The sequence below is a fragment of the Psittacula echo genome, assembly GCF_963264785.1.
Source record: "Psittacula echo genome assembly, chromosome: 2".
NCBI lineage: Eukaryota > Metazoa > Chordata > Aves > Psittaciformes > Psittacidae > Psittacula > Psittacula echo.
Window position 1 is genome coordinate 42,857,978 of NC_137737.1, and position 27,360 is coordinate 42,885,337.

Below are 27,360 nucleotides of genomic sequence, written 5' to 3' on the forward strand. Positions count from 1 at the left end.
ATGAAGAGAGGCTGAGAAAGTTGGGGCTGTTCAGCCTGGAGAAGAGAAGGCTGCGTGGAGACCTCATAGCAGCCTTCCAGTATCTGAAGGGGGCCTATTAGGATGCTGGGGATGGACTCTTCATTAGGGACTGTAGCGACAGGACAAGGGGTAATGGGTTAAAACTTAAACAGCGGAAGTTTAGATTGGATATAAGGAAGAAATTCTTTACTGAGAGGGTGGTGAGGCACTGGAATGGGTTGCCCAGGGAGGCTGTGAGTGCTCCATCCTTGGAGGTGTTCAAGGCCAGGTTGGATGAGGCCTTGGATGGCATGGTTTAGTGGGAGGTGTCCCTGCCCATGGCAGGGGGGTTGGAACTAGATGATCTTAAGGTCCTTTCCAACCCTAACTATTCTATGATTCTATGATTTTAAGGTACATTAAGCCTACATGCAAAGCAAGGATTTTACTCTATTTGGGATATTTGAAAAGAAGGACTGAATTCTGCAGTTAAAGAACCTGATAGAGCATGCTAGTTTTAAGATCTAAACCATACTTAAACATAGATTCAATTAACTGATTAGAACAGTCTCAGAACAGTTTTATATTGCACTCAGTTATATGCCACCCTAAAAGATATTTATATGAGACAGAGAAGTTCAGCTAATCCCACAGATTAAGTCATTGTGCATCAGTAACCATGGTGTATACTGTCCATGTGCAGCAACTATCACCAATTAGCCTAAGAAATCAGCTTGAAATCTTCTCTCAGTAATCTAAACAGTGAATGGAAGAAGCAGAAGAGGCAATTCTTGCTGTAGTACAACATATATACTGAAAAAATGTGCTTCATTCTTCCTTCACACTTACTCTGTGCCGTGATCCATGGTAACAGAGGACAAATACTGTTTTCAAACCCTGGACTAATACTGTGTGTTTTAACATCTTTATGGATTTTTGCTTGCAACAATCTTATGATTCCGTGTTAATTATAAAATCCCAGTACCTCAGAGTCACTGTTTGGTAAAAACTGTACCTTAGTTAGCACCTCTGGAGAGCTGCTGTTAACCATGTTTCTCAATACCTCTAATGACAAACCCTGTTACACCCAGCTGCTACAAGACATATCACCGATTATTATTTCTTAATGCTTGGAAGTAATTGCATTACCTGCAAAAATTATTTCTGTAATGTTATCACATAACTGATCTTTATTATTATAATCAATTCTGTATGCCTGCAAGCTATACTGCTTATGCTCTTCCAATCAGGTGTCAGGCTGTCAATTTTGCATTAACACATAATTAGGACTTGCACATCTCTCCATTACTATTTGCTAAATTACTAAATTGGTAATAAGAAGGGAAGGGAAAAGAGAGCTCCTTATGGCCAATCTAGTTTTAACTTTAAGTGCAGTATTTGTGTATGTAAGGTCTTCCCTTAGAATCACAGAATGGTTTGGGTTGGAAAGGACCTTAAAGACTACCTAGTTCCAAACCCCCGGCCATGGGCAAGGCCAACTTCCACTAGACCAGGTTGCTCAAAGCCCCGTCCAGCCTGACCTTGAACACTGCAGGGGATGGAGAACCCACAACTTGTCTGGGCAACCTGTTCTAGCGTTTAACCACTCTCACAGTAAAGAATTTCTTCATAATATCTAACTCACTGTTGCTTTAGTAGCTGCTACAACCCACTAAACAACAGGACCAGGGCAGAGCAGGGTGTACAAGGGAAAAACCCCGCGGCAGAGCAGGGTGCTCTCGGAGAAGGACTACACGCAGAGCTCTGCGGCCGGGTCTCGTTCAGGCCTCGAGAGGCCCGGCAGAGACCTCGGGAAGCGCACAGCGGGGCCAGGCGCACAGCTCCAGCGGCCAGCCAGGGGAGCCACTACATGTTCTCCAGACCTCGCCTTCACCAATTCACGTAAGAAACCGGCTCGAAGCCTCCCTGCCTTCAAAACAAACCCTCCTCTCTGATCTCCTCACAGAGAAGTCAGGAGAGGCTGGTGCCTCCTCCGAGCGGGAAGGACGGAGCGGCCATTTCCGCTCTGGCTGGGCCGGGGCTGGGAGAGCCGCCCGTACTCGCAGGCTGGCAGAGCCGGATCCCCGCTGAAGTGCGGCCCAAGCCCTGTCCTGTCCCAGCCGGGAGCGGAGACCGGGCCCTACCAGGTGGTGCCGCTCTCCCTCCCGGCCCTCAGCCACGCTCGGCTTCTCGAGGGAGCGGCAGGAAGGGAGGTGAGAAAGGGCGAGGGGAAAGGGGCCTCCCCGCCCGCTCGGATGTCCTCCCAGCACCCGTGCCAGAGGGTGGTGGCGGCGTCTGGTTTCCGCGTCCGGGTCGCGGCGGTGCCGGAAGGCGGTGCCGGAAGGCGGGGCTGGGGGACACCATGGCCTTGCGCTGGTGGTGGCGGTGCGGCCCCTGTTCCCGCTGGGCGCAGCCGCTCGGCTCCCTGCCGCGCCTCCGCCCGCCGGGGCCCGGGTCCCGCACCCCGCTGCTGCCGCCGGCCCTCAGCGCGGCGGTGAGTGCGGCGCGGCGGCGGGCGCCTGGAGGTCACCGGGAATGAATGGGGCGGTGGCGGGGGGAGCCGGGCGGGCGGCGGGGCCGGGCAGTCACAGCCTGCGTCGTCCCTCCCGCCTGGGGAGCGCGAAGGCCCGGAGGCGGTTCCGGTGGTCGAGGGCCGTCGGTGAGCGGGCAGACGGTGCACAGCCCGGGCCGGGGGCCTCGCAGGGGGTAGGAGCTCTTTCGGTGCAAGTTTAAGTACTGGCTTGAGGGTTTTCAGGGCAGTATTGGTTGCTGTTGTGGAGAGCAACCTCTTGGAGCTCTCTCTAAGTGAAAGCAGGGAAAGTGGTTCTCCTTAGTGAGAGGTTTTCAGTGTGTTAGTGCATAATTTGGTGAGTTGTAATGGGGAGGCAGTTCTCTTAGTGCATTCATTCACACCTTCTTCACAAGGCCAGGCTACTGTTCTGACCTGCAGTAAAGTGTTCTGGCTGTGGTGTGTCTGGAGTCGTGCATGATCCAAACCCATGTTGTCAAGCAGCAGTGTAAAGGAGAGAGCCTGTACCCTCACAGAAGAAGGAATAGGAAGAGATCTCCTGTTAACAACCGAAAATGGTGAGAGAGCGAGGTTATGAGGGTCTTGGCAATAGATCTGGGCGTTGGAATCATACAGCAGGGAGCTGCAAACCTATGATAAGTTATGGTACCTCTCCTTCTTCTTCGTCTCCTTTCCTTGTCTCCTTGCCTGTTTGTTTTTTTTTTTTCACCCTGTACACAATTTGGACAGAAGGGTGCCCTGGAGCCAGCCAGTGTGGTGCTCTTTTTATCTCTTGCTATGTGCAGGGAGAGAGAGGCTTCGGGCCATGTACAAGGAGTCACTGAGCTATAAGGAGCAAATTGAGGGAATCCTTCTCCAGTTCTAGGTCTCCTTGCGCATTTGTGTACAGGCTTTTGAAGAGGAAGTTTGGTGAAGTGTGTGTATTGCAGTGATACTGGGCTAGGTCCACATGGCTGGGCCCCTGAGTCAGCGTGTACTCCAAGGCAGGGCTGGGTACTTCCTGCCAGCACTGCTGGGAGTGGAGCAAAAGCTGCCTTTCCCTTCTCAGCCTGTCTGTGCTGGAATCTGGACCTGGGACTTCGCCTTTCCCCAGGCTCCTGGGCTCTGCTGGGAGAGGTTGCTGGGTTTGGAGGTTAGGTTCTTGACATGGTAGCAGAGAAGATGTGCAGGTGTAAATTATCATAAGAAGCAAGCTGAATTAAAATTGCTTCAGGGGAAAATAAGGACACCTTCTTCTGTTAGTGTAGTAGTTTACAGGAACAACCCTTGTCCTTTTCTCTGTGCCTTGACTGGTGCAGTCCAGATTTATCTGCAGGACAGGAAGTTTGGAAATCACACCTTTCATGAGTGCAAAAGCAAGGTTACATTAGAGCAGTTCTGGAAAGTTAACTGATAATGTCTTCTAGGTTGGTCCTGTGAGGGGAGAAAGTCCAACTCTTCTGAGTGAAAGAGTCAGTTCAAGTCAGAAGCTAATGTGCATACTGGCAGTTATGTCTCGTGGTATGGAAGGAGATTAGGAGACTCCATTGGCTGCTGGGCAGTTAAAATGGAGAAACTGAGCAATGTTGATGAACAGACACTTATTTTTTGTAACCAAATGTTTTCTGACAGTTAATTTAACCCTGATTTTTCTTTGTGCAGGTTTGTCACTTTACCCAAAGAAATTCAACATTGTCATTTCCAAAATTATGTAATATATTTTGGCGGTAAGTTGGAGATTCATATAGTTGTGTAATGGGGAAAGAGATAGTTATTGGCTGAACTGGATATAGTTACACCTGTGAACTGTAAACTTTGAAAAAAAGCTTTCTGTTCTAGTATGTACTGGATAATTCTGTACAGACTGTTCCTATGGTGCTGAGTGTGAATCTAAGTCCTTCATGCTGTAGAGCGACGAGTAGAGCAAGAGTGCCCCAAGCAAACCCATACAGCTCACTCTGAAAAAAGGAAACATAATAAGAGACATAAACTCCAGGGAACATTACAGAAAAAAAATCAGGCCTAAGCCTAATGCATCTTAATGCATCCAGTTGGGGCTTTCACCTTTTATTGATGAACTTTTATAGTATCATCATGCTACCTGGAGGTATTGATTTAACTTATAACGTAGCTGGGTGTGCAAAGAAAAATTTTCAAATCCGTGTCAGAAATGCTTCTTCCAGGATTATACAAGAATGGGAAGAAACAGGATAATTGTGCTACTGGAAAGTGAAGGCTTCATCTCCAAACGTATGCCATGCTATCAGTAGTGTATTCAAAAAGAATACATTGAGAGCAGTGTAGTTTTATGTGTCTGGGAAGACTTGTGTAATCTGTTACAGGTGGAGGGGGGGTTATTGTTTGCCAAATGCTGCACTTTACCAGCTCCCTAAAAGTCTACAATCATCAGTATGTAGCTGTGCTGTCCTTGTACCTTATTAGCTGTCTGAAAAGAGTGTTTTGATGCCTTCTGCTTATATTTTAGCTATTTGGTTGAATTTTGCATGAGGGCAGAGGAGGAGGAGGGAATGCTTTGAAATGTTTCTGTCTGGGAAGTTGGGGAAGGTTTGCTTTTAACATATTCCTCTCTTGAAAAACACTGTTACCAGGTTTCATCATACAAGTACCTCCCACTGGTGCAGGTGCAGTAAAACAGTTAGTAATGAAAAATACCAAGACCCTTTTCAACTTGGTAGAAAAGACTTGAAGAATCTCTATGAAGATATTAAAAAGGTAAGGGATTTTTCTTACTATTCTAGGATGTTGTGATGCTTCTGATTTTAATAGCAACCATTGCTTTGTAGTATAGTTATTGTAAGAATATTCTTTATGAACAGCTGTCTGAAACTTAAACTGAAGGCAAAGGAAGCATTTCTACATACCTTACAGAGCCATAATGCAATACAGGCAATAACTTTACACATACATACTGTTTTGCTTGCACTAAACAGATTGGCTTTGTGACTTCTATGCTGATATGTTAATTTCCTTTCTATAGGAATTACTTGTATCTGCAGCAGAACTTAAGGAAATGTGTGATTATTACTTTGATGGGAAAGGAAAGGCCTTTCGACCAATGATTGTGGTGCTAATGGCGAGGGCTTGCAACATTCACCATAATAATTCCAGGTGAGTCCGTTACTTTTAGATATATGGACATATATTCATAGAATGGTTTTGGTTGGAAGGGCCCTTAAAGAGCATCTAGTTCCAACTCCCTGCCACAGGTGGGGACATCTTCCACTAGACCAGGTTGCTCAAAGTCTCATCCAACCTGACCTTGAACACTGCCAGGGATGGGGGCATCCACAGCTTCTCTGGGCAACCTGTGCCACTGTCTCAGTACTCTCTTAGTGAATACTTTTTTTTCCTAATATCTGATCTAAATCTGCCCTCTTTCATTTCCCTAAGTTTAAACCTCATTCCAAGTACTGTACTTGAAATTTATCATTCTTATGTTCAAAAAAAAGTAGTCTAGTAGACATTCAAAGCAGTCAGATTTCCCTGCCCCAAACCCTAGGAGCAAGGTTGTACACTTCAGTGTAAGATTCTAAGCTTAGAGCTGGTGTAATCCTCACATTTTTGAAGTTACTTGGTTTATGAAAGCAGTTTTAACTGAGCAGAACATCATGCTTGCTCTGTACTCTCCACCACTGCTCGCTCTGGTTGATTGCAAATGGTTTTCCATGCTTTCCTATCAGTTGTTACTTTCTCATTTTGAGGAAAGACATTGGGCAGAGTGTTCTCTGCCTTCCAGCTACGCTTCCAGTCTTCCTTCATACGAAATTTCAAATATGAAATCTTTGGTCCTTTGCCAGAAGTGTTTCCAGACCAATTTATCAGTCTTAAGGGATTTCTCTCAGCTCTCACATCAGTTTTAACTTAGCAGTAGGTTAATGCCTTGTTAGACTTGATTTCTACCTGAGCGTAGCATATATTTTGCTGTTTGATATGGCACCTCTCCCATTATACCCCCTCCCGTGTGAATATCATTTTGGAGGAGAAAGCAAAACCTAGTTGGCAGTGTCCTGTCCTGTGTGTGCCAGTTCCTCTTGGTTTAGGGGAATGTTGTCTAGGATTAATGAACTTCATGCCAGCCTGATTCTGTTCTCCACTCAGCACTGCTCATTGTCATTGTCTTAGAGGTAGCAAAAGGAACAATATCAGTTGTGAAACTCATCAAGGATGTCCTTTGTCACAGCCCTGATTGGCTTAATATTTTCATGAGTGATCTTGACATGAAAAGCAGGAGTGTGATGATGGCACTTCTTGATGACAGAATGATTCAGAATGACAATCAAGAATGACAGAGTCATTCTTGATGACTGGCCACCCATGGTGTATTGAAAGGCACCACAATTAAACAGAAATTTCTTCTTGAGCTGGGAGGCTTGTGAGTATCCCATTACATGTAACCCCTGTATGATTTGTAGCCACCTTCTCTATGAAAAACCTTGAAAGTAATCCTTGCTTGCATCAACCATAATATATTCAGATCAGCTACCGGTGTGCTGATATCACACCTTGTATATCACACCTTGTGAAATCATCATCATGTCTGATCCTTCCATTCAAAATAGGTAAGTCCAGCTAGCTTCAGAGAAGGGCTGCAAAGATAATCAGGACAACAACTGGGGCAATGAATTTTTGGAGCATCCTTCTAGTCAGAGTAACAGGAAAAATAGTTTTATCTCGTTCTAGTGTGTAGCATGAGAAATGTGTGAACAAAATTGTGTAGTGTGCATGCAGTACTGAGAAGGCTGGAGTTAATGTCATACAGTGCAGGAGTTGAGCAACGAAGCAAAGACTAGTAGCTTTTGCCTTTATATGCTCAAAGCATATTTGCTGTCTTATGACGTATGTATATGGTCATGGACATATTCTTGTCCCTGCTTTATGCTGTCTTGAAATCATGAGGGTGGTGAATTTTGAGACTTGCCCTACGCCAGTGAGAAAGTGTCATCTCAGACTTCAAGTGCCACACATGCCTGAGGCAAGTGTTTGCTTCTCAGTAGCTGACCCCCAGCATAAACACTCTGATTTATAGATGCCCATGTAATTTGGCAGCTTTTCTGCATGTGTTGAGTTTTTGTCAGCACCTCCAAACTATGTCTAATGTTTAAAAGCCTCCTCATTAATCTGAACATTCCTTGTAGAAGGACAGATAGAGTCACTATCTCTGTCATATAATTTTTAGAATGAAATTCAGAGTAGGGAAAACAGAAACGTTTCAGCAAAGGAAAAGAATGATATCCCAAGGTATATATCTTCCTCTGCTTTACTTCATGCCACTTTTTGTGTTTAAGCTTCTTGAAGCAGTCTGTTACATCTTCTTTGTATTTGCATATACTTCCAGCTCACACTGATACTGGTTTCATTATTGTTGTTTCTTAAAGCAGTATTGCTTTCAGGTGACAAGTTGTTCTTCCAGCTTTTTACTGTTTGTGAGGAATATTGTATATATAGGGAAGGTAACAGTGTGTATTTGTTACTCTGCTGTAGACGTGAGAGTAAAAGAAAACCCAGCTTGCTTTCTGTTCTGCTTCTCACAACAAATATTAATTCTTTTTAAGATGTTTTTTCTCTTTCAACTTGTCATTTCTCTTCCAACTTTTTATTATTCTTTTCCTCAGTTAATATTGATTCTTCTCCTAGACTTGTTTTTCTTTGTTGGAGCTTTGGTTCCCACACACGTAATCAAACATGCTGGCCACAGCATCTCTAGACTTGTGGAGTGAGACAATATCCTGTGCTGTTCATCCCTAGAATTTTTTTTCATTCTGCCTCTGGAGTTTGTGTTACCAATGTTGAGTTTCTGCTTCATCTTGCTGCCATTCTCAACTGTCAGATAACTTGCTGAGCCCAGCATGCTTTTGTCTCTTCTTTCATTTGTTATTTTTTGGGTGGGTTTTCTTTTCCCTTTTCCTCTTGTGCAGTAGTAGCAGAAAAGGTAATACTCTTCCTTGTTTGGCTGTTCAAATAACAGAAAACAATTCTGTAAGGTTATAGGTCCTGATCTTATGAGGCAATCCACAGAGACCTCTCTATCATCACAGAGCCCCACCAGAACAGCTGAGACTTCTCAAGTGAATAGAGGGGAACACCCAGATAGCTCTGCTTAAGTTAGGTGGTTCGTGGTTAGAGTTGAGGAAGGCTAGGTATTCAGAATGCCCTCAGCAGGTTAACTGTCTCTGTATAGAGTGAGTTCATTTTATTGTAGTTATAATAAGGAGAATGACAGTTGTGTAAAGAATCTGAACTATTGTCAGAAGAAGTGTCTGAAGCATTCCAGTTTTTCTGTGCTGGTATGTTTTGGGTTTTCTTCCCTTGGAGATCCAAGTGTCACAAGTCCAACCCTGAGTACTTGAGCCCCTTGAGCAATGGCTTTTTGCTTAATGATAACAACTTAGCTTTGCGCAAGAGTGAGAATTGTCGTAAGGAGTGTAAGCTGAGGTCATGCAAACCCTCAGTTTCACACATGCTCCAGCATTTCTTCACAGCCCTCTGTGCAGAATTTCATTGCATTATCACTTAGCCTGACTGGACCTAGTGTTTCTGTTCAGAGTGTATTCTCCAGAGGTGTTTGCAAATAGAATCATAGAATCAGCTAGGTTGGAAAAGACCTGTAAGATCACCAAGTCCAACCCTTACCCCAGGGCTGCCAAGGTTTACTGCCAAGTAAACCATGGCACTAAGGGCAAGCTGATTTCCCCTTATGGCTGCCCCTAATGATCTCCACTTGTAGCCACCCCTCATCTGTCCCCCATAGTGGCCCACACTGAACAGCTGCCACCCCTACACCCCACCATGGCCACCCCTCACACCCCACAGCTGCCCCTGTTCTCCCCTCATAATCTTCCCTCATGATCTCCCCTCATGAATGCCACTCACCCCTCATGGCCGCACCTCACATCCCATGTCTGCCTTTGCTCTCACATCATGATCTCTCCTCATGGCCACCCCACATCTCCCCTCACGATTTTCCCTCATGGCTGCCCTTCCTCTCCCCTCACTATCTCCCCTCACAACAGCCCCTCACCACGCATGGCCTTCCCTCATCTCCCCTCACTATTTCCCCTCATGGCTGCCACTCCTTTCTCCTCACGATCTCCCCTCATGGCTGCTCCTCCTTTCCCCTTATGATGTTCCCTCACAACTGCCCTTCACCTCTCATGGCTGCCCACCTCTCCCCTCATGATCTCCCCTCACGATCTTCTCTCATGGCCACCCTTCCTCTCCCCTCACAATCTCTCCTCATGGCTGCCCTTCACCCCTCATGGCCACCCTTCCTCTCCTCTCCTCTCACAATCTTCCCTCATGGCTGCCCTTCCTCTCCCCTCACAATCGCCCCTCACAACGGCCCCTCACACATCATGGCCATCCCTCATCTCCCCTCGCTATCTCCCCTCATGATTGCCCCTCCTTTCTCCCCATGATCTCCCCTCATGTCCACCCCTTCTCTCCCTCATGATGTCCTCTCATGGCCACCTCTTCTTTCCCCTCATGATCTTCCCTCATGGATGCCCATTCTCTCCCTCACAATCTCCCCTCATGGCTGCCCTTTCTCTCCCTCACAATCTCCCTTCACGGCCACCCCTTCTCTCCCTCACGATCTCCCCTCATGGCTGCCCTTCCTTTCCCCTCACGATCTTCCCTTGTGGCCACCCTTCCTCTCCCCTCACAATGGCCCCTTACCCCTCATGGCCATCCCTCATTTCCCCTCACGATCTTCCTTCATGGCTGCTGTCCCTTTCCCCTCGTGATCTCCCTCACAACTGCCCTGTACCCCTCATGGCCATCCCTAATCTCTCCTCATGATCTCCTCTCATGGCTGCCCCTCCTTTCCCCTCATGATCACCACTCATGACTGCCCTTCACCCCTCATCTCCCCTCATGTTCAACAGTTTCAGTTAATATTGTCCAGCTTTTGTACAGCAGCCACATGTATGCACTGCAGAGCCTGTTCCCAGCTCTCCACCTGTAACAAGGATTAACCACATGCTGTCTACTTTATTGCATACATTCCCTTCCCCACTCCGCATACTTCTGCGGGCTCCTCTGCCTCTTTGCTTGTCCAGCTATACAAACCTCACCAACTTAGCTACAAGGTCAGATTGCCAGCAGAGCAGCCTCCTTTCTGCAGTTCATGGAGGTGGATGTTCAGCATGCTGTGGACCAGGATCTGATTCTCTCCGATGCTCCATTTCTCTTTGTAAATTGGGGTAGGAAATGCTCCTTCCAAGCGACTCTGGAAGACTTAGTCTATAATTGCTTGTAAACCACTTAAGTAGTAAGTGATACAGAAAGCCAGAGTGGTAATAGGGGCTTGAGGTTAATCTATTTTTGGCATATTATATGAACTTATGGACTTGATTCAAAGCAGTTACTGAAAACTGTAAAGTATCCAAAAAAAGTGATGGGAAAAAATTAAATAAGAGGTTTTATTTCTATTTTGGCAACCAAAATGAGAGACGAACAAGTAAGAGAAGGCCAAAGAAGAACAGAGGCATCTCAATAGAGAAAATAGCACAAAAGATTTAGGGGTAAAAGAAAATAAATCCATCAGAATAGTGTGAGAAATACTTCAGGATATTCACCTGTCTAAACTTAATAAAATAATACTTCCTAAAGATATGATGACCTGCCAACAACCTTTGTCATCTTTTCTTTCACTCCTCTAAACCATGGTTGTCAGATATCTGTACTGTGTACTGGTTTTTCATCTGGTCTGTAATTTGCTCCCCTGTTAACACATCCATTTTCTGTGCTTCCCTTAGTTTGCAGTGTTCTTCCATGTCACAGACTGTGTTTCTCAAACAGCGTACTTTGGGAGTGTGGTTATAACACAGCAATTTTGCAAGTTCTTTTGCATGTTTCCTGTCTTTTAACTGGCAATAGCTGCTTACTGGCAAGCACATTGCAAATCTTTGTTGCAAAATGTAAGGTACTGTTTTGTGTTGGTTTGAGTCTGTCCTCGTCACCTCTTACCCCCTGTTTCTATTTTTATTTTTAATTTTATTTTTATTTTTATCTTTAATTTGAAGAGGGGTATTTGGAGGTAGAGGTGTAATTGTTTGGGTGTTCTTTCCAGTCTGTAAAAGCAGCTTTGGTCTTGTTCAATGTCCGTGACACAAGTTCTGTAATAGAAAAGACTTCAGGGTACTGTAGCTCTATAAAAGCTTATCACAGAATCAAGCAGCGGGTCCTACTGACATATAGAAAATGATCAAGGACTTCAGAATTATTATAATGCATGTGTAAAAAGATAAACTCAAAGTTGTATAAAAATTTTGTGTAAATATATATAATCTGAGGGTGCCTTTACTTTGAGAATGACCTAAAAATGGCATCTCTCCACTTACTGGACTTGTGGGGACCCAGTTATCTATTGACTTGAGTTACTGCTACTTTTTGCTTTTGTTTTGCAGGCGATGCGGAATGAAAAATGGTAGGGAATGAGAAGGATCCTGTTTCTTGTGTGTCTTCCTTAAAATAAGCATGCTGTGATTCACAATTACTCTCACAAGATATTTGTAGGAAACTATTGCAGATTTTTTTTTGCCAGCAATGGGAAGAACCTTGCTTGAGACCTTGCAGAAATAGTAGTTAAAAAAAGCCCTCTTCAGGTTAAATTATCACATTTGATACAACATTCTGGGGACCAGACACATGAGCCATGAACATTCCTATGCCATTTTTAGTCATTGTCAGAGATGAAATGCACTATAATGCAGAACTTTTCAAAACGTGCTTTTGAAATGTCTGTTGTTGTGCTGTCTTCATACTACTGAAAGGTTTTGGCGTGTCGGTGAGTTTTGCCTTTACTGCTACTTCTCAGCAGGAAGTCCAGTCTGCTGACATAATTAATGAAAAGGGAGTCCCCAAAAGGAGACCAGTGCATGAAAGAGCCTGGGGACCTTTACAGTTGTTTGAAGGTAAGTTCTCCTACTTAGTAACGCTAGATACTTACACTGAACTAGCATTTGACTAAATTACTAGTCCACAGTGAAACTTACCTTCAAACAGCTGTGAAGGTTTCCAGCTCTTATTTTCTGTTGTGTAAAAAGCTACATTTTCACAGCCTGAGCCACACATCCTGCTATTGTTCAGGGTATAGAACTCCCACTAACAGCAGTGCACAGTTCTGTACAGAGGTGGATGTCAGAACGCAGTGTTATGTCAGCAGACTGCAAGATGTTCTTTCATTATGTGATTAATCACTAGAATTCCGTAGACATAGGCAATGCAAGAACTGGCTGGATGGCTGCACACAAAGAGTTGTGGTCAATGGCTCAATGTCCAACTGGAGACCAGTAACGAGTGGTGTCCCTCAGGGATCGGTGTTGGGACCGGTCTTGTTCAACATCTTTGTCAGTGACATGGACAGTGGGATTGAGTGCGCCCTCAGCGAGTTTTTCAATGACACCAAGCTGTGTGGTTCGGTTGATACGCCGGAGGGAAGGGATGCCATCCAGAGGGACTTTGACACGCTTGTGAGGTGGGCTGATGCCAACCTTATGAAGTTTAACCATGCCAAGTGCAAGGTCCTACACCTGGGTCGGAGCAATCCCAGGCACGGCTACAGGTTGGGCAGAGAAGAGATTCAGAGCAGCCCTGTGGAGAAGGACTTGGGGGTGTTGGTCGATGAGAAAATGAACATGAGCCGGCTTCAGTGTGCGCTCGCAGCCCAGAAAGTCAACCGTATCCTGGGCTGCATCAAAAGGAGCGTGACCAGCAGGTCAAAGGAGGTAATCCTGCCCCTCTGCTCTCGTGAGACCGCACTTGGAGTATTGTGTGCTGTTCTGGTGTCCTCAACAGAAAAAGGACCTGGAACTGTTTGAACAAGTCCAGAGGAGGGCCACGAGGATGATCAGGGGACTGGAGCACCTCCCATATGAAGAGAGGCTGAGAAAGTTGGGGCTGTTCAGCCTGGAGAAGAGAAGACTGCTTGGAGACCTCATAGCAGCCTTCCAGTATCTGAAGGGGGCCTATTAGGATGCTGGGGATGGACTCTTCATTAGGGACTGTAGCAACAGGACAAGGGGTAACAGGTTAAAACTTAAAACAGGGGAAGTTTAGATTGGATATAAGGAAGAAATTCTTTACTGTGAGGGTGGTGAGGCCCTGGAACGGGTTGCCCAAAGAAGTGGTAAATGCTGCATCCCTGGCGGTGTTCAAGGCCAGGTTGGATGAGGCCTTGGGTGACATGGTTTAGGGTGAGGCGTCCCTGCCCATGGCAGGGGGGTTGGAACTAGATGATCTTAAGGTCCTTTCCAACCCTAACTATTCCATGATTCTATGTACCAGAATTAATATTTTTCTTTTCCTAATTTTTTGGTTTGGATCTTGGTTTTGTTTGTGGTTGTGTTTTTGGTTGTGGGTTAGTTTTTGGGGGTTTTTTTGGCTATTTTGTTGGTTTTGTTTCTTTCTTTCTTTGCTTTGTTGTTTTTAATGTCCATGTTGTCCATGTCGCTTGTTACTACTATAAGTCAAGGCTGACTGGGATAGCCATTTCTGGGATCCTGCATACAACCCATGATGAAAATAGGTAGAAAAAACCATAGATACAAGAACGGGGCAGTGGTAGCTGGATAGTCGGGTAGATGGTCTTTTGTGTAAGCTAAGTTGACTCTTTTCTGTACATTTCACCAGCCTTGTTCCCTAGATAATTGCTTCTGTGTTCTTCCATTTTCTTCTTTTCACCTAGTTTAAAAATTAAAGTAGGTGTGAACTACTGAGAGTTGAATCATCAGTGTTAGATCTTCCCAAAGGCTGAATTTCAGTAAGTGTTAGGTAGTTAGTGTTTACAGTCCTAAAGTGATTGCAGTATAATTCCGGTTAATTCCTCAGGCTGTTGAAGAACTTCTGAGGTCTTAAGGTAATCAAGTAACTTAAAGGATGAGACCCATGAGCTATGGCTTTCAGATGTAGAATACAGGTTTCTGTGCCTGCTGATCTCTGCAGCTTGCAGGTCAGTAGAGTTAGCCAGCTTTGGAGAGTTTGTGATGCTGCATCTTGCAGGTAGAGCAACACTGAGAAAAGGAAAACTTTAAACTCATCTACAAAGCTACCGGGCATTCTTTTCTCTGCTGTTTTCCAGATTTCCATCTGTTTGGAGCCAAGCATCCTTGCTACTCTGCTATTTATTGCAGTCCGGATTTAGAGGGATTAGAGTTAATAACTTGGGAGTTTTGCAGTACTGCTAATGCAGCAAGACAGAAACAGGCCTAATAAGGATCGAAACATCCCATTGCACTTACTGTACTAACGTGATCTCACTTTCTTTTGTCTTCCTAATTCCAGGTTTGAAAGATGGGGTTCAGACCATGGAAAAGCTGCAACAGCTGCTTTCAGAGAAATGTATTTTTGTTCGGTTTTCATAGAGATTTCTTTTAATGTATTGCAGCACATAGAACTGGTTTTAATTATTTGACAGTTCTTGGGATTTTCTTTCAGGGAGGTGCAAGAAAGCCAGCGCTCTGTGGCCATAATTGCTGAGATGATCCACACAGCTAGCCTAGTTCATGATGATGTTATTGATGATGCAAATTCTCGCAGAGGAAAAATGACAGTCAATCAAATCTGGGGAGAGAGGAAGGTGGGTTTGCTATTATGTGCAAGACTTGCCTTTGAGTTTCAGGAGAGCACAAATACCTGGGGTTTTTGTCACATTACTATGCCTAGGCACAGTCTTGGGATGTGCCAGAAAAAGTATGAAGAGGTGTGCACAGATTCTGGGTAAGAAAAATGTGTGTTCCTTTTTTGAACTGTTGGAAGCCGTAGATATAATGTCTGACTGCATTGTGATTCTTATTGATTTTACATTCCCTGTGCTATTTCCTCCAGTGCTGTTGGAATACTTTGAACTTGTACATCATCCAGAACACTATATGTTACTGTGATTCAGTAGTGAATGCAAAGAGGTTTTCAGTCAGCATGAAAGGTGTTTTGACTTTTGAGAGAGGTGTTTCTTCATAGAGCATTAAAAGGAAGGTTTTAATCAGAAATGCAAGGAAAGAAGTACAGTGCTGACACATCAGAATTTACCAGGGCAATTCAGAGCTAACATGGCGTAACAGGGTGGTCAAATAGAGAAGTAATGTTCAAAAAACCTTCACAGGCAGTTCAGGTATTGCATATAGGGAGGACAGCACTTATATAGAAAATATAACCAGCACTTGAAGATAGGGATTCAAAAATGGTTCAAATTGTAGTATTTGATTATCTTATGTTTTCTCTCTTACCTTGAGATAGACGTGCTTTACGTAGGAAAATTATGGGATTTGAGGGGTAAACCTGCCAAATAAAGGGAATTGTATCGTCTGTAGTAACACTTACAGGAAAAGACTTGAAAGATCAATTTTTTTTTTAATTCTTAGGCTGTTCTAGCTGGTGACTTCATCCTCTCAGCTGCTTCCGTAGCTCTAGCACGAATTGGAAATACTACTATCATCTCTGTTCTAACTCAGGTGATTGAAGATCTGGTGCGTGGTAAGGTCTTTTTCTGTTTTTACCTTCAGATTTGCTTGCCTGAGTAGTAAGCCCTCAAATAAACACTCCCATCTGTGCAACTTTTTAGGTGAATTCCTCCAGTTGGGTTCCAAGGAAAATGAAAATGAGAGATTTGCTCACTACCTCGAGAAGACTTTTAAGAAGACTGCAAGTCTCATAGCAAACAGTTGTAAAGCAGTATGTACGTCTGTCTCTTCTAAAGTTAACATATCATACTGTAAGCTTCACAGCTAAACTCCTAGTTATTGCTGTTTTCTCTGGAGACCCTCCAAAGCAAACCCTTTAAGTGGTATTGTGCCAGAACGTGAATGTGATTGGGATTGTGCATTTTATCACAGTTCAGCTGTGTAGCCTTCAATTTAAGTTGTCTTTCACATATGGTCCCACTCCTTAGTGCTGACTAGAACTTTAAATGATAACAATGTGAGGAAACAACTGATTGTCTATACACTACATTGTAAAAGAACAGAACCAGGTACTTCTTGATTTGTCTGGGGCATTTGCTTACCAGTTACTATATCCAACCCTATCTGTCACTCAGTTCTGTTACTTGATTACAAAAAAATTTGATTCAAGTTGGCAATAATCTCACCCCAAAAGAGTTACAATTTTTAAGTTATTATTTTAGTTAAAGGCAGTATAACTGGTGTATGCTATAGCAAGAGGCAGTTCTAAGAGAATTAGACTGACAATCTGTGCTACTGTTAGTCATTTTCCTTTGTTCTGAGAGACCTGGTACATTTGTGCAATAGATGGGTGTTGAAAATTGCTGAAGTTGAAAGGTTTGTATAGAATGAGAGACAGAGTTTGTGGGGAGGGAAAACATCTACTTGGACGAAAAAAATGTCTTCTGGATTGTTCATATTAATGGCAACCTGACCGTTTGCAAATCTTCATTTATATAAGTGGTCAATTTGATTAGTAAGGAGCATCACATTATTCTGTTAGCCCAGTGAAAATATACAACTTTTTATATTCACTTTGACAGTCTTCCTAAAAGCACCCTCACAGATAGAAGAAGAAGAAATCACCTTCCCACTGGGTGGATTCTTCTTACAAATGAGCTAGTTTGAATTTTTTCCTTTTTCATAACTTGAAAGAGTTAAGGATTTAAGCATTTCCCACCAGATTGTGTCTGTGATGCTGGTGAAGGGGGTGTTTGGCTGCTTTTTTTCTAGTGGTTGTTCCATTGCTGAATTGCTGGAATTTTACATGTAGTAAAATCTGTGATATATGAAAAATAAGAGAGAGGTCTGTCTTTATGGCCATGCTTACTGGACACAGTAGCACTGACTTTTCCCTCTCAGTTTCTTTCTGCGTGGATTAGGAGAAGTCTATTGATAGCAGTGAAAAGGGGATTTAAGGTGGGGGAGTGTTTTTCGTTTGTTGTTTGTTTGCTTTGATGGTTTTGGCTACTAAGGAAAAGGATGGAATCAGAAGGGAGTTCCGTTTTCAGTAGCAAAAATAATAAGCAGGATCATCAGCTCTAGCCTGAAAAGGAAGCTCACTTGGGGAATCAAGAATATTCACATCTTGTTCTTGGGGACAAAGCTAAGGAGAGACTTACTGGTTTTCAGAACATCAGTTACAACCAGGCAAGTGTGTCATTAGAAGCAGTTCAGTTCCTGTTAATCGTAGGAAAAAAACCAGTGATTTGTTTCTGTGCACAAATAAGATAGAAGTATTAACTGGAAAGATGTCAAACAAGCTCAGGTGGCATCTTAGAACTCTACAGTGTCATGGCTTAGAGGTGGAAGAGTAGAGTATTCCTGGAACAATGTCTAAACAAGGTAATAGTCTAAAAACACTGGTCTAGTTACTGCATTAGATACCTTTTGCATCTCCAAAGCATTACTGCCTTTAAATCAAAAGCCCTTTAAATTAGCAAAATGTTTTCTTTATGGACAGAACAGACTATTGAAGATGTTGGAGCCATCCCAGTCTCCAGTTTATTTCTACAGTAGTTCTGCATGGGGGAATGTTACCAAAGTTGCAGTCTAAGTAATACATTGCAAAAGGAAATGGTGGCAGATGGCCCAAAGGATCACTGAAGCCTTAGTTACTGAAAGGCATTTTTCAGAGAAACATGAGAGGTGACTTTGGTTCAAGAATTCAGAAACAATAAAGCTGAAGTGGAATTTCTATTAGTCATCAGGCAGGCTGGAGATGGCAAAATAAGCTGAGCAGGTTCATTCTGTCTTCTTTTTATCCTGCTGTAATGTGAATTCCTAACCCTCATGAAGCTGTTTATATTTTGCATAGCATACTTTCAGAAGAGGGATTAAATCATGCTTGTTTTGAGATAAGTGTGAAGTTGCTCTAGAGATTCTTGGTTTCTTTATTAGGAGAAAGCATGCAGCCTCTTGTGTAAGGCAAGGCTGTGTATGGTAGGTCTTCCTTAGGGACTGAAGAGCTTACTGCAGCTCTGGCTCAACATGTGAGCTTCTGCTTTAACTCACTTATAGTTTGGTGTGTATACAGGGCTCCAGCAGAAAAACCTACCAGGGTGTGGAACTGGTGTCTAGAACAATAAGACCTCTGACCCCCACCAGCCAAACTGATCCCCCCAGCCCAGCTAGGAATGCAGACTACAGTAAAGTCCAATGACATATGTAGGGTGATAGTATCAGTAGCATCAAGTATGGTCAGCCAGTAGATTTCCTTATTTATTATTTAAAATACAGTAACTCCTTTGGGGGTATTTCTTCATAATATTTGCTATGAAAAAGATCAGCATAAATAAATCACAGATATTGAGGCAGATAATCTTCACCTCTGTAGAAGTACAATTCTTCGTAATCACGTACTTGGGTTAACATGTTAAAATATTAATTACTTGAGAAAAGGTCAAATGCATGAAAAAGCAGGCTCAGGACAAGATAGTTGTCTGCTGTTTGTGTAGGCTTCTGCTGGGTAGATATCGTCCTCTCCCAGGTAGGCCTTCATAACCCCCTTTCCAAGACTAGTTACCAGGAAGGATTTGAAGAGCCTGGAGGAAAAGTGAGCGCTGTGCCCTGCAGCAGTGAAGGGTAAGCACATACTGGGCTGCATTGCTACCAACATAGCCAGCACATCAGGGGAAGTGAATGTTTACCTCTGTTCAGCTCACGAGACCTCAAGGTTCGGCTCCCTCATACAAGACATTCAGCTCGTGGAGTGAGTTTGCTGAAGGGCCATCATGATGGTTGAGGGCTGGAGCAAATGATATGTCAAGAGCTGGTTTTAGTCTGCAGTAGAGAAGGCTGAGGGGAGTCCTCTTGCTGTTTCCAGCTGTGTAACAGGAGGCCGTAGAGAGGATGGAGATATGCACCGTGAAACGACAAGTTGCACCATGGAAAAATTCAGTTCAATTAGCTATTGGGAAACACTTCTCCATGAAGTTGGTCAAAGCTCTAAAACAGGTTGCCCAGACAGGCTGTGGGATCTTCATCCTTGGAGATGCTCACAACTCGACACAGCCCTGAGCAACCTGATCTAAATGTGGAGTAAGCAAAGCTTACTTCACAGTGAGTTGTGAACTTCAGAGTTCTCTTCCAACCTTAACTATTCTGTGATTCTGCTGGGAAGAGGAACAGTGCTCCTGTCTGGAAGAACAGTGGTAGGATGAGCCATGAAGGAGAAAGCAGGATCCTGATTGCTTCAGGAGGTGGGCATGGAGGAGAAAGGCTGGAAAATGTGAAGATTTTATAGCCTTTTCCTTTCCATGGTGTCCACAAATCTAAGAGTGTGAGAGCAAACATCTCCAGTACTGTTTATACAATCATATCCCCTCCCTGCCCAGCAGCAGGTTTTCCTCTCTGAGCTACAGGGCACTGGTGTAGATGTGCAAGTGCCTTAAATTCCAGCTGCCATAGCCTCACATCATAACTAACAGAGCAGGGTGTAGCTACCCCAGAGCTGATGACAGAATGTTTTATGGATGTGAAATTCAGTAAAGAGGCAGGATTGGTTTATAGTCTCTCATGGAACATAAAATAATAGAAACTTTTTTTTTTCTATTTTAAAAAGTGTGTTTGAAATAATGCCAAGCAGATTGACTTGCTGTATTGCTGAATTCAAAGAATCTGAAGAACTTGTTCTGCTTGGTATTAGGAAGGATTTTTCAGTATGATTTAGTGGAGGACAAGCCTGAATTCTCATAAGATTAAATCTGTAATCAACCAGTCATATCAGGGGAGCTATAGGATGTTTTCAGAAGGTGAGCTTTATTGTTTAAACATATATCATTAGATTAATATTGTTATGCTGATGCATGCTATTATCCCAGTATGGCTTCAGTTAAACTTCCTCAGTGTCAGTCTGACTGGGCCAAGTCTGCCTGCCTGCATCCTAGTGAGCGTCCAGATGGGGGCAATAATCCACAAGAGCTATTTGAGAAATGGGCTCCTGAAGGAACTCCCTGGTAGGTAAGACCCAGTCATGTTGCAGGTTTATGATGTGGTCATGGTCTTTGCTCACTTAGGATGTGACAGACACATCAGTGTCCTCTTTTTGTCTGCAGAAATGTCTGTAACCTCAGTAGGAGCTATGAAGGTCTCCTCTTGCAGAGGTAAAAGAATTAATTTTGCAGTGATGAATTCTGTAACTCACACTTCTGTTTCTTCAATTGTATATATGCAATTCATGATACAGGTAATGTCTGCATCCCCAGAAAACTGTGTACCTACAGGAATAGCGCTGCCTTTCAGATGAAATGAGAAAGCTCTTCTCTTTACATGGCACTTCCTCTCCCTATCTACCAACTTGTGCCTGCTCTAAACCTTTGCTATCGATCAGCCAGGATTTTGTCACTGTTCTACTCTGTATTCTAGTTCTTTACATGAAATGTGGTGGTAGGTAAAGATTTCACTAAACAGGGTAGATGGAGTCCCCCTACCTTGCCGATACTTATTAATCTGTATTAACGGAAGCAACCAAAAGTTTGGTAGGCATGGTACAGCAGTAGATGTTAGCTCTTTGGGGCAAATACTGCTATGTAAGAGGCAAGCATCGAAAGAAATATAAAAGGGCAAAATGTTCTAGTTTGATAGTCCCTAGCAACATCTATTCAAATATCTCATATTTACAGTTCACTCTGTTTTAGTAGCTGTCAGGATTTTGTATGATTAGACATTGGTAACATTTATTTCGTGCTGTACTGTCCTCCTCTTTTAAATAAAATTGGAAAGTGTGAGATGTTGTTAATGCCTCAGGCCTCCAGATTCCTCTGGGTTTTAACTATTATCCACGGATGCAGATTATTACTGGGAATTGTTCTGATGCTGAATTACAAAATGCACTGATGCCTGAAATAGTCCCTAATCTTATGCGAGTTGCATCACATTTATTATGATATAATGTTGTTTCTTATTTCCATCTTCGTGTTCATCTTCAAAGCTACTGCTGGACTCACTTTTACTATGGGATTGTTTGTGTTTTTTACTGATCCTACCTTACATAGTCTTAAAGAGGAATTTTTATATACACACACATATTTTAATGTTGTGTGGCTTTCCTAGCATGTATTTTAGTCTTACATTAAGTAGACTGTATCTTCAGTCCTTCCGTTAGGCACAGCAGTTTTGGAATGTCTGCATTAAACCAGAATGGATTTTTGTCCTCTATTCATAATGGCTTTACTGAAGGCTGAAATAAATCTGAGTATTTAAATATAACCAACCTCATTTTGCAAAGTGTATAATCAATACATAAATGCAGAAGCATAAGTGTCCTTACTTTGAGGCAAGATATTAATTCTCAAATCTTAGTTTGTGTCTTATATTTTAGCTTAGTGGGGTTTTATGCAGCAAAACTTCTGTCTCTCAAGCAGTCGATTATCTCTACTCAATTACAGTGTTTTGTTTATCTCAGTGGTACTTCTGCCTAGCTTGGTGTCCTTTCTTCAGTCACTGTCTTGTCTTTGCCACTAACTATCCTTTGATACCTTTGTCTGCAAGCTGATCAACTTATCTTCCTGAGCAGTTCAGTTATCATTAATATCACCCTTAAAATTGATCTTATCACAACTGTTCGTCCTGTACTGGGTGCAGCGCAGCCAGTTTTGTGGATCTTTATGAGGCATGTAATGTCCACTTATCTGTTGTCTGACCTCCAATTATCCCCTGGCTGAGTTATACATGTAATAAATTTAATTCCCCTGCCACTGGACTGTGTATGAGTACTAGCCTGCATGTGCAGTGTATCCACATTTCTTCTCTTTTCATCCTCGCATTATAATTCCTAAGTCTGATAAATACTTAATAAAGCTAATCTCTTTCCAGAAGAATATATTTTTAATACTGCACTGCTGTTCAGCCTTGTTTTCTAATAACCTTGGCTATTTGTATGTATCCATGAGCAGAGATAAGCAGGAATGTGCTACTGAGTCAGCTTTATTTCCCTTTCCCATATCCCTGCTGTCTGTGCTTGCTATGCCACTTCTATGGTGAGAGACTTAAAAGTGGATACTAACTAAAGCTTTCTGTTTACTCGGGGTTTTCTTTTTCTTTTCAGGTTTCAATTCTAGGCTGCCCTGATCCCAAAGTTCATGAGATTGCATACCAGTATGGAAAAAATGTTGGCATAGCTTTTCAGGTAGCACCTTTGTTGAACTAAAGGGAATCTACAATCTAAAATCTAAACTTTTACAAACTCCCTTAGAAATCAAAAGTGGGCTGTCTTAGTCATTTCTATACATCTTCTGTATTTAGCTCTCATTTGCAATTTGTAAATAATCTGTAAATTTATCTGTTTCCAGCTAATAGATGATGTGCTGGATTTTACATCATGTGCCGACCATCTGGGGAAGCCAGCAGCAGCAGATCTCAAGCTTGGATTAGCCACAGGCCCTGTCCTGTTTGCTTGTCGACAGGTAAGTCAAGAGGAGACTCTATTCCCGAAACAAAAAGTGTACACTGCTCTTCATAGCACACACAGAGGTCCAGCTTGAACACATCAAGTCTACAATGTAAGTGATGAGCATGTCCTGGGTGTTCAGGATCAGCTGGATTCAGTGTGCACATGCATGTGCTTTCAGACTGAGAAACACCTTCCTATACATGTGCTCTCGCTATGAAGCCCTTGTATGTATATGTATTTATATGCTGCCCCAGTTCAAGTGCTTAACCTTTGCAGAGGGCCAGGGATTCCGAATTTTTTTGCATGTTTTCTTCAGGTTATTCCTAGGTAGCTTCTTCCTTATGATCATCCCTGAGGCATCTTGTTCTCCACAGACTTGACTATGTGTGTAGGCTTTTTGCCAAACTGTGGGCTTTGTATTCATCGTGGAGCCAAGAACTTAAATCTCTGCCTAGCTTTTAGGTGGGCACCTCTGTTTATTAGATTTGAACTCTTCATTTCTTTGTCCTCTAGTCCTGTGCAGTTACACACGTGGGGAGCTTTCCCTTCTGAAGTTGTAATACTAGTTTGGATGAGAATAAAAAAGGAATATCATAAATAGAATAAGCTTAAAATTGGTCAAGATTTTTAGTGGCTTAAAAATGACTTGGCAGAGTGGAAGGAAAACAGAAGTGCCAGCAGCACGAAAAGGAACATTAAAATTGGTGCTAATTCATAAAAGGGGAAGAAACTGGTTTAATGCACCTTGTTCAAGCTTCTTGACTCACCTGAGGGAAGAAGATTCAGGACTTAAACCAATCTTTCCTATCCAGCTTCACAGCATGGTATAAAAACTGGCACATAGTTCCAGCAGAGCTCTCTAGTCTGTGATCTTGCATTGGAATTGCTCAGAGCTTGACATGGGAAAAGTTTTAAATGATTGAACAAAAAAAACCCAACTTCATAACTTCTCCTTTTTCTTAAAGAGCCTGGGGTAGGAGGAGATGGAACGTGTGCATGTGTCCGCTTCCTCAGCCTTTGGGCATTTGCAAGGATAGGCAGCTTGGAGAAAGACAGGAAAGCAGACAAATGCATGCTGAGACCAATCTCCTCCATGTTCTCAGTTCCCCCCCACAGACTGCTCTGGGGATTCACAGACCTGTTCTTGAGTCATTCTTTCAAACTTTGTTGATAAGCAGCAGGATCTTGTTACTCATCAGCAACTGGAGTTCTCTGAAGAACAGTGAGAGTCTCGGGTACAGAAAGAGAATGCAATTGTGACATGGTTTGTATGTTAAAGCTGCTTCTACAGAGAAACAAGGACGTTTGCACGTACTCTTGATTTTGGCAGAGAGTGGGCGACACTGATTGTCTTGTGGGTATTGAATATTACATTTTTCAAATTAAAACTGTTCTTTTATTCATTTGTTTGGGGTGGCTGTCTCCCAACTTTCAACTCCATCTATCATTTAATTAACTTTATGAGATAAATGAATTCATAATATGGAAATACAAGAAAAGAAAACCTGTCACTTCTATTGCAAATTCTTACTTGTTCTTTGTAGGTCAGTTGTAAATGCTTGTCCTCATGTATACCTTTGCTAGATGCAAAGTTTCAATTTTTGCATTGAAAGGTAACTTGACCATCTTGCGAAGTTTTTTGTATTAAACAGAAAGTTGCTTTGTTGGAAAATTTCCTGCTTGTTTTCAAGCAAGTGGAAGAACAGCACTACAGCCTTAAGTAATGCATAAACCAAGTATAAGTGCTAAAAAAATGTAGAGCTTCAACAGACACTTTGTGCTGCTACTAAAAGATGCTTCGTCTCTTTGTAGCTGAGAATAAAACCTCCTGAGCCTTGAAGATAGTCCAGATTGTAATTGGTAAATACAGGCTGTCTTTTCTGTTGAAACTAATATTACTGCTATCCTGCATTCCCTGAATATATCTGGTAATCTTCACATCATCTTCTTGACAAACATACTTTAGTTCTTAATGTGCTCTGGATCTTCTGTGACAGCCGCCTTATCTTCTTGTCCTCTCTGTCTGAAACACATCTTTGTGTGTTAGAATCTTAAGGAGAAGGCTTTATATAAAAAATGCTTATGTTGATGTGAGACCTATTTATTCGTATTTTAAGTTAGTTCACTCAGTAAAAAAATCCAAAACGCCCAAACATTTATTTTTTTAAGGAAATACACTAGTATATGTTAAGTCTAAAGCCACTCTTAAGCTAGTACAGCTGAAGAATGAGGGGTTATTTTTGTTAAGCATTCTTGTCAAATCTGCAGAACTGCTAAGAACAGCTTTACGTTACAAGTTTGAGGATTTTTATATCCTTTAGTGTTTAAATATAAAAAGTGAATGTATGTGCATCCTATATGATTGTAAATATGAATAATATGAAAATAGATTATATGAATATTGCAATTAAATTGTCATTACATGAGAAGAAAGCTGGGATCCAGAGAAAGCCAAGTATGAGTCACCAACAGACTTCTAAATGCATCTCCCAAGAAGCCTACCTGTGAATAACAGGGAAATGTCACAACAGGGATGCTACATCTTTGGTTCCTAGCGAACACGTTTGTAGATCTAGTTTCAGGCCCAAAGGTGTGCAAGGAAAGCAGATTACTTTTTACAAGTGTATAGCAACAAAATAACCTTTGACTATAATAACCCTTTCAGACAGCATCAACAGATACCTTTCTTTTAAAGTCTTCTGCAGCGTAGCTGCCTTAAGTTGTGGCCTTAGATTGTTAAGCACCAGGTTTTGCTATTTCTGGACTGCCTGACGAAGGTGTCTGCATGTTTAGGAAAGACATGCGGTGACTTTCTTAGACAACTGATTTTAGTTATCTACTTGATTTGTAGGGAATTGAGTGTGCAGTACTAAATGCAAATCCTGTGTGATTGAAAGTAACACATTATAGTTGTCATTCTTCTCTTATAAAAATCTTTCCTGAGCTTTTCCTGTGTCTATAAAATACTAGACAAATGGAAAGCATAAGTGGAAGTTAACAGTCGAAGGGATCATGAAGGGTTTTACAGGTTGAACTGCACAATCCAGCTATAACAAACCTCCTGGATCTGCTGTGGTACGTGTGGGGGAAAGAGGTGCTTCTCCAATGTGTCATATTAATCATCATTTGTGAGATAAGAATACCTGAACAGATTACACACCTAGGATTATCTGCTCAACATGATGAAAGGACAGGTTTTAACTTTCCCTACCAGCTGGCTGCAGCCAGAGCCAGGCAGTTTAAGTTTTAAATGCCTGGGCTTTACTGCATTACAGTCCTGTGCAGATCACAGGTATCTACCTATAGCTGTATCTGTACTAACACCAGTGGCAGAGGAGGTCTCTACTTTGATTACTTTTTGACCTTGGCATAGCAGGGAGCAATAAACTCACAAGCACTACAGAACCTCCTTCCTTTGTGCTTAGTTTCCAGAAATGAATGCTATGATAATGAGAAGATTCAGCAAACCAGGAGATGTTGAACGTGCTCGGAAGTATGTGTTGCAGGTAGGACTGATAACCAGGTATTTCATTCCTGAAGTGCTGTTCCTGCTGAAGTCAGTCTGAAATTCACTGCCTCTGAAGTAAAACAGCAGGGCTGCATTTTCAAATCCATGTTAAGTAGCATGCTGTGTACAATACCAAGTTAGTACTCTTCAACTGTCTTACTGGTGATGGATGCTTTAGCAGAAATGCTAGGTACTGAAGAGCTTTTTTTTCTTTTCTTCCCTCCAATAGCATGAAATCCACACAATAAGAGTTAAAAGCTCATGCGTGAACTCAGTTCCTTCAGCTGAAGAGTAGCTGTATCCAACAACTGGTGTAAGCGGCATGTAATACCAGTCTTGGAACTGCAGTACACACTCCGTTATCAGTTTAAATTTACTCTGGTCTGCAAAGTTTAAAAATTTATTACGCAAAATAAATACATACTTTTTCAGGAAAGCTTTTTTTTTTTTACCATCTCTATTTAGGGCAGAGGGGAGAGGTTAAACTATTAGTTCCTAATAGTAGGTTATTAATACCAGTGTTGTTTTGTAAGTATACTGAAGTTTAGCATGGGTAAGTTTTAGTATTTTGACACTTTGGAGAAGAGATGAAGGATTCAATGAATACAGAATCCTCTTCCTTTACCCTTCAGAATATAACTAAGTGTTCAGGGTACATAGTGACTGTAAAACTTTCCTGTAACTGGAGGAGGCAAAAGGCAGGAGGGAGGATAACCAGTTACCCATTACCTTTACCTGTCTTCCCACATAAGAGTGATGGTGTGCAGCAAACAACCTACCTCGCCCAGCGCTACTGCCATGAAGCTACACGAGAGATCAGTAAGCTACGACCATCCCCTGAAAGAGAAGCCCTCATCCAACTGACAGAAATGGTGCTCACGAGAGACAAGTGAGAGAACTCCTTCCACTCGTTCTGGCAGCTATTTACCAGACTGTGCCTAAATTGACTTCTAAAGTTATCTGCTTCCAACACATGCTACCAAAAATTATTTTT

General features: G+C 42.5%; 1 protein-coding gene and 1 pseudogene across 2 annotated transcripts in view; one reads left to right on the forward strand and one right to left on the reverse strand.

Annotated features, from left to right (window-relative positions):
• Positions 1-2,364, reverse strand: part of LOC308216920 (protein adenylyltransferase SelO-like) — a 22,643-nt pseudogene extending 20,279 nt beyond the window's left edge. The window contains exon 1 of the transcript in view: positions 2,271-2,364. The product of the transcript in view is annotated as a protein adenylyltransferase SelO-like (transcript). The remainder of the gene's footprint in view (positions 1-2,270) is intronic.
• On the forward strand, positions 2,363-27,304 carry PDSS1 (decaprenyl diphosphate synthase subunit 1; the record flags this gene model as incomplete). The annotated part of the gene is made up of 11 exons (XM_080610472.1): positions 2,363-2,494; positions 4,172-4,236; positions 5,119-5,242; positions 5,508-5,638; positions 14,966-15,107; positions 15,889-16,000; positions 16,089-16,198; positions 22,514-22,594; positions 22,758-22,871; positions 26,284-26,364; positions 27,119-27,304. The coding sequence occupies 11 exons, from the start codon at positions 2,363-2,365 to the stop codon at positions 27,257-27,259; spliced, it is 1,233 nt and encodes a 410-aa protein (XP_080466598.1). The 3' UTR covers positions 27,260-27,304.
• Positions 27,305-27,360: the final 56 nt, after the last annotated feature.